The sequence below is a fragment of the Solanum stenotomum genome, chromosome 7 (assembly GCF_019186545.1).
Source record: "Solanum stenotomum isolate F172 chromosome 7, ASM1918654v1, whole genome shotgun sequence".
NCBI lineage: Eukaryota > Viridiplantae > Streptophyta > Magnoliopsida > Solanales > Solanaceae > Solanum > Solanum stenotomum.
The window spans coordinates 13,464,995-13,475,467 of NC_064288.1; the positions used below are offsets into that span (position 1 = coordinate 13,464,995).

Consider the following 10,473-nt stretch of genomic DNA (forward strand, 5'->3'; position numbering starts at 1 on the left):
CCTCGCAGCGCAAGGCCGAGGCCCTGTGGTACTTAACTTAGTTTGAAAATCGATGAGTTGACTCCACTATCATCATAGATTTAATTCAAATACCAACCCCAAGAAAAACAATCTCAGAGAAGGCAAGGCAATAGATCCTTTTTAGCAGCCTCTTGCAGTTGCAGGTAAGATATCATTCTAGACCGCAACGACAAACTCTACCCCTGCTTATAATTTGATATAAATATAATATTTTCCTACACCTGCAGCGCATAACATTTCAACAAGCTACTAGCAAAAATAAGATATACCTTTGCGATCACAAATCACCCCAAGAACAATCATGATGTCTAACAAATCTTTTTTCATTTCCCCCCTCAACAGTTAGTTTCATTAGGACCGAACAATTCCGGAACTGAAATAAGTCGAGCAAGAACTAGAATGTAATAAACATAAGTTCAAGAACTCCATAGTTTCCACTAGCTAGTATTTTGAAAGCTAACAAAAGAACACCGGTATTAGCTACAGCCAAGGTATCCAGTCTAACAGTGATCCCAATTCATACTTCGACCCAACAATGCCTCTCCCAAAACCTCCAATATTTCCTCAACCCATGTAGTTTAACAACAAGCTGGCTTTACAAGTAATTCCTCCACAGGCCAAATAAAATGGTGGCCACCCCCCTGCAACATACAACAGAAGTGTTGAGACATGAAAAATGCATTTTTCTATCCGCAATAACTTACCTAAGGAAATAAGAAACTTAAAAAACACCACAGAAAAACAAAATAATTGTTCAGCATGAATTCATCTCAAGATGGCAACGGGATAGGGGACACATCAGTTGTGATTTGGTTATACTGAAGGTGGATCTCCAAAATTCAGTGTCTACCATGTTATAAATGGGTATCCTAGGATTCAGTGTCTCCCTTACTTTCACTTCGATGCTATACCCCTATTTCAGAAAAGAGAAAATTTTATCTATATAATAGCTAGGTTTTTTTCTGGAGCAGCATAATTGCCAGCTTTCTGACAAAGAATTAATACATTAGGGGTAAATGGAAGGGCAAACGGCTTTGGTGCAACCCACCGTGCCTCGCTATTGGGTCAAAACATTCTACTAGAACCTATTGATCTTAACCTCAACTCATAAATTCATGTCGTGTTTGCCTTTTCATTCACCATGTTACAAACTGGCAACACCAGTTAATCCCCCACCCCTCCCCCAAATAATAATAATGACCATAACACTAGCCACAAGAGCAGGGAAAAAATCATAACAGGACTACTTTGCATGATTATCTAGTGCATTCACCATTTAGAGGGCTCACATTTGGCTTTAATAAATTTACCCCAAAAAAATATCTAGTGTAGTCCCACAAAGTAGAGTCTAGGGAGGGTACAGTGTACACATGCCTTACCCCTACCTCAGAGGTAGAGAGGCTATTTCCAATGGACCCTTGGCTCAAGGATGACACAAAAAATACATCCAGAAAAAAAAAATTAGTACTAGATTTACACAAGATAACTGCTACAAAAGCATGCTTAATATGCACCAAATGACCACAGAAAGAAGATGGGACTTTATCCCCAAGTTTGTTGGGATAGGAAAACCAACCTTTATCATCTCAACTTGCGGCAGGAAGATACACCCGTATGGTGTCTTTCATGGTAATTTTCCTCCTACAGGTAGGACATTTACCCTGAGCAGCTATGGAAGCCTTGATGCAAGCTTTGCAGAAGATGTGACCACATTTTATTGACATCTCCTCAACTAAGGTTCCCATGCATACTGGACAGCTAAATGTGGGTTGAATTGGCTTTGGTGGTGTTGGGGGTTGAATTGGCTTTGGTGGTATTGCACTCTGTGCAGTGACTGCCTGCCATCAATGACAAGGAATAATAAAAACATGCATAAAAAGATTTCAAGTAACAGACTTAAACAGGTCACATATGCACTGATAGATGAAAGTCCATGAAGATGACACCAATAATTAGGCTAGCAATGTCATATTGAAAAGAACTGATTCCAACAGAAGCAAGAACTTGGAAATTGGAACAAGACATTTCTAATGATGGATTCAGATTGAAATCAAGGAACAAGCTACTATAAATTAAACAACTTCAAAACCCAACAAGTGTAGGCTTGAAATAAGAAGCTAAGAAAGAACACAACAAGCCAACAAGGCCATAAAACCAGTACATTGGCCTAGAGTTGAAGCTTCTACGCTACACCAAATGTTTTACTCTCCATTTTCAGGCAGCATATATAACGTATACTTCAATTATCTAGCAATGCCATAAAACTATGGAAAAGATACATTGTGGCTAGAGTTTAAAGTTCTAGACTACACCAAATGTCTTACTCTCTTTTTTCGGCTACACGCACCTAAGATCATGAAAATGATAACATGTACGTAGAAAGTTAATGGCCAGAAAGAAAGGTAAACAATACATGTCATAAAAAATAACTAAGAGACCAAACCAACCATCCTTTGTTGCAAAAGACATATCACAGTTATGCTGTGAACACTAGTGGCAAATAGATCTTTTTCAAATTTTGGACTTTACGAATATAACTGAAAAGAAATCACTTGAACAAGAACACTCATATTTTATTTTATTTCACTGCCAATAAGTGAGAAACAAAACACTTGAACAAGAACACTCATATTTTATCTTATTTTATTTCTAATAAGTGAGAAACAAGAACACTCATGTTGTAAAGAACATTCAACACAGCATAAAAAGACCTTCTCTAGTTACCTGTAAGCTGCTATTTGCTTCTAGGTTTATGTAAATGTCACCCATTACTGTTGACTGATAGGTTGAGACTCTTCTGCGCATGTTGCGACTGTTAAACATCGGCAGATGATCCTCTGCAATAATTAAAAGTCAATCAGACCAATCTCAAGGGAGGCAAATGAAATAGCCAAAGTCAAAGTCTAGCTCTCCAAGGAGAAAGAAGTGCCCAACATGGTATTAATCCAACCACTCTGATGCTGATTCAGAGAATTGTATCACATGCCTTGAATTGTCCATATAGTCTCATAGTACTTACATCACCTCCCATTTTCCTCCGTAGACGAAAAGATCACAAAAAGTACAACAGAATATTATGTAAGTACTGGCAAATGTCCACTATGCTTCATCAATATTCATACTGATGTAAGCATTTAGGACATTCATTTTCCTACATGGCATTTAATTTCAACAATGAACATCAAATTAATGCTCCATTCTATAAGAACATATGAATATTTAATGAGGACAAATAGATCCTACGTTTAACCGGTATCTTAAAATTATAAGAGGTTTTACAGTACCTTACATATGTCATTGATTAAAATTTTATCCCTCGTTAAAGTAGCACGTAAAATAGAATTTTGTTAAACATAACAGAAGAGGGTAAATTCAGATACACTAGTACAGGGGACAAAGTGAGGTACTTCCGACCCGTTTCTTACTAGAAAGTTTTGATATCTAGAGCAAGATAAAGTTTTACAGCAGCAAAAGAGCACACACGATCTACAGCTGTACAGCTTTAAGAGAAAGGTAAATTACCAGAATCCTCATCAACAAGAATAACCCGTCCACGAGTCCTCATGTTGCTGTTTTTTGCCTAGGGAAACCAAGATCTCTAATATAATTAGTCACAAGGTTGAAATACCAGTGCAATCACAAGATAACACACCACCAAAAAAAATTATTAAGGGAATCATTGGAGTTGGATAGAGGAACGTACTTCTGCAAGTGCCCTTGGGGAAGATATTATTATCACATCATCATCAAGTGCCTCAACATCAATTGGGGCAGGTGTTGAAGAAGCACCTCTTTGTGCAGGTGGCACATCCCCAGGAACAACACGACTTGAAGTTCCTTCGTGATCCCTATTATCAGATGGGGGTGGCACGTTTAGATCAACATCCAGTATCGTCTTCCTTCTTGAGTGATTCCTTGTATACCTAATCGGAAAAGCCCTTCTGTCTTGAGTGCTCATTCTATGATTGCCTGTGCTTCCCAAGAGCAGCTTCGGCCGTATGGATCCTAAGACGATGCAGAACATAATTATGCATCAGAATAGGAAGGACATAAATAAACTTGGAGCAACTAAAGGTGTAATTTTATCAAAATATGTCCTCACAAATGCTAATGCATAAGGAAAATTAGAAACAATCTTCAAGCATTTAAAGTTTCAAAATGCACTTTCACATAAGCTCTTGATAAATTTTTGTAAAAAAACAGATGAATGTAACCAAGAAGTAACAATTAATGGAATTAGTATTTAAGCAAACAGCAACATATTCTTCTTGAAGTGTCATCCCATATATTTCTACATTGAAAAAGAAAACAAAGAGACAGCCAATTCACCCTGTGATTGTGATACTAGATGCCTTCACAAGCCATATCATGCACTTAAGTTGATAACTTGATACTGAGCACAACTGAACCAAATGACTTTGCTTTAAGACAGTAAAAAGTTCCAAAATCAGTCTCACATATTAGATTCCGACAAGACATACATCTGATTGGATATGGCCATGAAATCAACATTGGCACCACATACAATCTTCATTACTAACAGAACAGCAGGAAAAAAAAACAATCTTCAACAATAGCAGAACAACAAAAGTTCAATGCCAAATTCTTTCAAATCGGATCCAATCAATAAGAAAAATCATAACTTGAAAGTAATGTTTTTCCCAAACCAGTGAAGGTTACACCATTAAGTACAGAATTCCAAAAAGCAACCTGCAAATTTGGTAAGATTATCCAAAAAAAATCGCATACAACTGTGGCAACTACAAATTCAGTACAAACCTGTACTTCAGAGAGAATAGATTTCCAGTAGACGATCACAAAACAAGGGTAAAATTGAAAGTAAATGAACAAAGATAACAACTTTATCCAAATCAACAGTCAAAACAGCGATAACCAGATAGACTAAGCATAAAACAAAGAAAAAATGAACAAATTGAGAAACCAGATAGAATCGATAGAAAAATCATAACTTGAAAGTAATGTTTTTTCCCAAACCAGTGAAGGTTACACCATTAAGTACAGAATTCAAAAAGGCAACCCGCAAATTTGCTAAGATCATCCAAAAACATCACATACAACTGTGGAAACTACAAATCCAATACAAACTTCTACTTCAGATAGAATAATTTTCCCGTAAACGATCACAAAACAAGAGTGAAATTGAAAGCAAATGAACAAAAGACAACGACTTTATCCAAATCAACAGTCAAAACAGCGATAACCGGATGGATTAAGCATAAAACGAAGAAAAAAACACAAGAAAACATCAACAAATTCAGAAATCACATAGGATGGATAGAAAAATCATAACTTGAAAGTAATGTTTTTTTCCCAAACCAGTGAAATGTTACAACATTAAGTACAGAATTCCAAAAAAAATCCACACATTTGGTAAGATTATCCAAAAACATCGCGTACAACTGTGACAACTACAAATCCAGTACAAACTTCTACTTCAGATAGAACAGTTTTCCAGTAAACGATCGCAACACAAGGGCAAAACTAAAAGTAAATGAACAAAAGACAACGACTTTATACAAATCAACAGTCAAAACAGTGATAACCGGATGGATTAAGCATTTAAACACAGGAAAAAAAACAACAAATTCAGAAAACAGATAGGATGCATAGAAAAATCATAACTTGAAAGTTATGTTTTTCCCAAATCAGTGAAATGTTACGACATTAAGTACAGAATTCCAAAAAAAATCCGCACATTTGGTAAGACTATCCAACAACATCGCAGACAACTGTGGCAACTACAAATCCAGTACAAACTTCTACTTCAGATAGAACAGTTTTCCAGTAAACGATCACAACGCAAAGTAAATGAACAAAAGACAACGACTTTATCCAAATCAACAGTCAAAACAGCGATAACCGAATGGATTAAGCATAAAACGAAGAGAAAAACACAAGAAAAAAATCAACAAATTCAGAAAACAGATAGGATGGATAGAAAAATCGAACCGAAATTCAGAAGAATTCTGATGATTTTGATCAGCAACGATTCACGAAGTTGACACACAGAATTGATAAGAAAGAGGAACCATGGGAGAGGAAGGGTACCTAGGGTTTTCAGAAAATGAAAGATTTAATGGGAGAGAAAATTTGAAAGAAGAGACGGTATTTTTGTTGTAATATGGTGTGTTCTTTCGGGGGCTGATGACACACACTCCGAAAAGGCGTGTGAGAAAACAAGAAGCAGGTGACACGAATTTCAATGGTTTTGGGCCTGGTGGCCTTGTAGCCGTGTGAACATAAACCTCCTTCCTTTACTCCCTTTGCTTCCGTGACATAACATTCTTGCATTTTTTATTAGTTTCAACAAGTGAACGAAACTCTTGACATCATAACATAACTTGGGGAATTGTGTTACGAAAAGATGTTTGGATATTGTTTATCCGAAATTGGTATACTTAAAGGCTGAAAGGGTGCTTCGAGACTTGTCTTGAGAAGTGAATGAAACTCTTGACATCATGAAATAACTTGGAGAATTATCCTACGAAAATATGTTTAGATATTGTTTATATGAAAAGTGAATATAATGAAATAAAGCAACTCAAGAGTAAAAGAGTCAAATTCCGATACTTCTATAGTGCGTGTAGGTGGGCCTGAGAGTCCTGACCCTAAATTTGAGGGTAACTTCGTATGAATATGCAAATAAGAACTAAGACAAAATAAACATATGTTTGGTGTACAAGAAAAGTGTATATTGTTGTTGTATTGATGGGAATCAGATACTTACAAATGAGAGAGAGAACGACTACTAATAGGTTATAACAAGTGAGTCTCCACCAATGAGAAGGTTCCACTAGAGCACCAAAGTACTAAGGTTAATGTCTATGTGTCATGTGTCAAAGTTGTTGGTGGTCCCAGCTAATATTCTTTCACTACTCAGGTCTGAGTGAGTTCGTCCATACACCTAACCTCTCTAACATTCATGGCCCCTTTTTGTCATTTCTTCCGCATCATCGTGGGCATGGTCTATGATTAATCGGTAGGCATAAGGTGCATTGAGAAGGAATTGAAGGAAAATGATGTGGTGGTAAATCATATTTTTAGATAAGGGAACACTGTGACTAATTTTTAACTAACTATGTTTTTAGTTTTACGGTTAGAACATGTATTCAGTTCTTATCTAGGACTAATTTACCAGCACAAGCAAAAAAAATGCTAGAAATTGATAAACAAAGAATATCGAATCTTAGAACAAGAAAGTTCCAAAATGGAAAATACAACAATCAATGAATCTCAATTGAATTACAAGATATGTGATAATAAGTTTTGATACTACTTGAAGCATAATTCCAAGAAAAGGAAGACAAAATCACATGATTATAGTAACAATGCAAAGGGAATTCTTAGTTACTTGAAGATTAATGTTGAGTTGACTATGACCACACATGAAATTTGTTCTGAATTCTTGTAAATGTGGTTAATTAGATCACTATTGAGAGGCGTACCTGATGAACGGTTTGATGCAGTGGTATCAACTCCTTGGAGCTCAACCTACACAAATTGGGGGTTTATCAAATAAATCTTTCAATAATGATCGCCTTAAGGGTTAGTTCACAGATTTGATTCATACCTTTAATGAGCATAATAGAAGAATGTTATGAGCTGAAGAAGTCTGCATCGGGTGGATGCCGCCGAAGCTTACACTCAAGCAAAAAAATTGCTAGAGATTGATAAACAAAGAATACCGAATCTTAGAACAAAGAAGTCCCAAAATGGAAAATACAACAATCAATGAAGCTCAATTGAATTACAAGATGTGTGATAATAAGTTTTGATCCTACTTGAAGCATAATTCAAAGAAAAGGAAGACAAAATCACATGATTATAGTAACAATGCAAAGAGAATTCTTAATTATTTGAAGATTAATGTTCAGTTGACTATGACCACACATGAAATTTGCTCTGAATTCTTGCAAATGTGGTTAATTAGATCACTATTGAGAGGTGTACAAGGTGAACGGTTTGACGCAGTGATATCATGTCCTTGGAGCTCAACCTACACAAATTGAGGGTTTATCATATAAATCTTTCAATAATGATCGACTCAAGGGTTAGTTCACAAATTTGATTCTTACCTTTAATGGGCATGATAGAAGTATGAGTTGAAGAAGTCTGCAACGGATTGGATTTATGACGTCCGTGAGATTGTTGGACGCCCATGTGGATGCCGACCAAGCTTACGCCCAAGCAAAAAATTGCTAGAAATTGATAAACAAAGTATACCGAATCTTAGAACAAGAAAGTTCCAAGATAAAAAATATAACAATCAATGAAGCTCAATTGAATTACAAGATGTCTGATAATAAGTTTTGATACTACTGGAAGCATAATTCATAGAAAAGGAAGACAAAATCACATGATTATAGTAACAATACAAAGGGAATTCTTAGTTACTTGAAGATTAATGTTCAGTTGACTATGACCACACATGAAATTTATTCTGAATTCTTGCAAATGTGGTTAATTAGATCACTATTGAGAGGTGTACCTGGTGAACGGTTTGATGTAGTGGTATCATCTCCTTGGAGCTTAACCTACACAAATTGGGGGTTTATCAGATAAATCTTTCAGTAATGATCGACTCAAGGGTTAGTTCACAGATTTGATTCTTACCTTTAATGGGCATGATAGAGAATGCTATGTGATGTCCGTGAGATATTTTGAACGCCCATGTGAATGCCGCCCAAGCTTACGCCCAAGCTTACACCCAAGCAAAAAAATTGCTAGAAATTGATAAACAAAGAATACCGAATCTTAGAACAAGGAGATTCCAAAATGAAAATACAACAATCAAAAAAGCTCAATTTAATTACGAGATGTGTGATAATAAGTTTTTATACTACTGGAAGCATAATTCAAAGAAAAGGAAGACAAAATCACATGATTATAGTAACAATGAAAAGGGAATTCTTAGTTACTTGAATATTAATGTTCAGTTGACTATGACCACACATGAATTTTGTTCTGAATTCTTGCAAATGTGGTTAATTAGATCACTATTGAGAGGTGTACCTGGTCAACGATTTGATGCAATGATATCATCTCCTTGGAGCTCAACCTACATAAATTGGGGGTTTATCAGATAAATCTTTCAATAATGATCAACTCAAGGGTTAGTTCACAGATTTGGTTCTTACCTTTAAAGGGCATGATAGAAGAATGTTATAAGCTGAAGAAGTCTGCATTGGGTTGGATTTTCGACGTCCGTGAGATTTTTTGGACGCCCATGTGGATGCCGCCCAAGCTTGTTATATTTTTTATTGTCATTTATGACAGGTGAGGACCGCCGGAGAAACTCTTTTGATTTGCCGAAGAAGATGACGAGATCCAGAGTCTTAGATGTTCCTTTTGTTGGAGAAGATATTTCTAGACTCATCTCGTTTCCTTTTTTAAGCTTAGTTGTTTGTTCTTTTTAGCTTAGCTTATTTTGGGCTTGGGTCACTTTTGGACCCAAGTCATTTCATGTAGGACTTATTTTATTTTAATAAATGGACAAGGCCCATATTTTGACTAAAAATATGAAATTGATGTCTTTAATGCTATTTTGAACCAATTGTAATATTAGTTTGTTTGAGTTTATGAATTGAAGTAAAAAGTGCACTCAATTAGCAAAATAAAAGAGAAAATAAGTCAAAAATAGAAGTAAGAGGCAAAAGTTGAAAGGCCACATTGCTCAAGGAGTTTAGTGTATTGCCCAACAGCTTGTGGATTGCCAAAGTTAACAGAAAGCTCAAGGTATGTGCATGATAGTTTGGCGAAGTAAGAACCAAGTATGGCGAGTCACCGAAAGTTTGGCGATACAAATGTTTGTCATCGGAGTTAACAAAATTTAGAAGAAAAGTTGAGAAAGTAAGGCCCGTTTGGCGAGTCCCTCTTAGCTCGCTAAACTCATGCGATGACAATTTTATAATTAATTTAACCTCGATTTTCCTCATTTATAAATAGAAAATTTTGATTTTCAAACCTCACTTATGCACTTTTGAAAATTTTAGAACAATCTAAATCAAGTATCTAAGTTCTGGGTGAGGACATAACTTAATTTTTACTCTTAGATTATTGATTCTATTGTGGAATATTGAGATTATGTCTGATTTAGCTGAAGGTAATGGTATATTCATTGTTCCTTTAATTATGCATAGTTAAATCTCCATTTCTTAGAGGTGTTTGATGGATGAATCGTAGTATGTGTTTGGGTGATGATTAATTGTTTCTAATATGATTGATATGATTTGGGTTTAGCTATTTCTTCATATTTTAATTAATGTTTGGAGGTTGAAAACTCTACTCAACTTTAGGTCTATTGTTTTGCTTGACAAGAGAGAATAAGAGCGAGAAGACTCAATTGGCACTTACTTGAATTCTTTCAGTTAATAGTTGAATTTAGAGATAGATTAACTAAATTGAAGTCATAGGATATTTGGAATTGAATAT

The 10,473-nt window shown here is 35.6% G+C and overlaps 1 protein-coding gene across 2 annotated transcripts; it reads right to left on the reverse strand.

The window, feature by feature from the left end:
- Positions 1–186: 186 nt before the first annotated feature.
- On the reverse strand, positions 187–9,242 carry LOC125871813 (uncharacterized). Of its 2 annotated transcripts, XM_049552490.1 has the most exons (7): positions 9,180–9,242; positions 7,488–7,533; positions 3,725–4,026; positions 3,544–3,601; positions 2,746–2,858; positions 1,598–1,859; positions 187–662 (listed from the first exon to the last, which is right to left on the reverse strand). In XM_049552490.1, the coding sequence occupies exons 1-6, from the start codon at positions 9,225–9,227 to the stop codon at positions 1,608–1,610; spliced, it is 819 nt and encodes a 272-aa protein (XP_049408447.1). In that variant the 5' UTR covers positions 9,228–9,242; the 3' UTR covers positions 187–662; positions 1,598–1,607. The 2 variants fall into 2 exon arrangements, with proteins under 2 accessions (XP_049408447.1, XP_049408448.1); XM_049552491.1 differs by lacking the exons at positions 7,488–7,533; positions 9,180–9,242 and adding an exon at positions 5,992–6,078.
- Positions 9,243–10,473: the final 1,231 nt, after the last annotated feature.

Excerpts from the sequence above, each read along its gene's own strand:
- LOC125871813 (XM_049552490.1), bottom strand. The coding sequence starts at position 9,227 with ATGCAGACTTCTTCAGCTTATAACATTCTTCTATCATGCCCTTTAAAG. Across the intron at positions 7,534-9,179 it reads TTCTATCATGCCCTTTAAAG|GTTGAGCTCCAAGGAGTTGA; the intron begins GTAAGAACCAAA and ends CAATTTGTGTAG. Across the intron at positions 2,859-3,543 it reads TCTTGTTGATGAGGATTCTG|AGGATCATCTGCCGATGTTT; the intron begins GTAATTTACCTT and ends TAATTATTGCAG.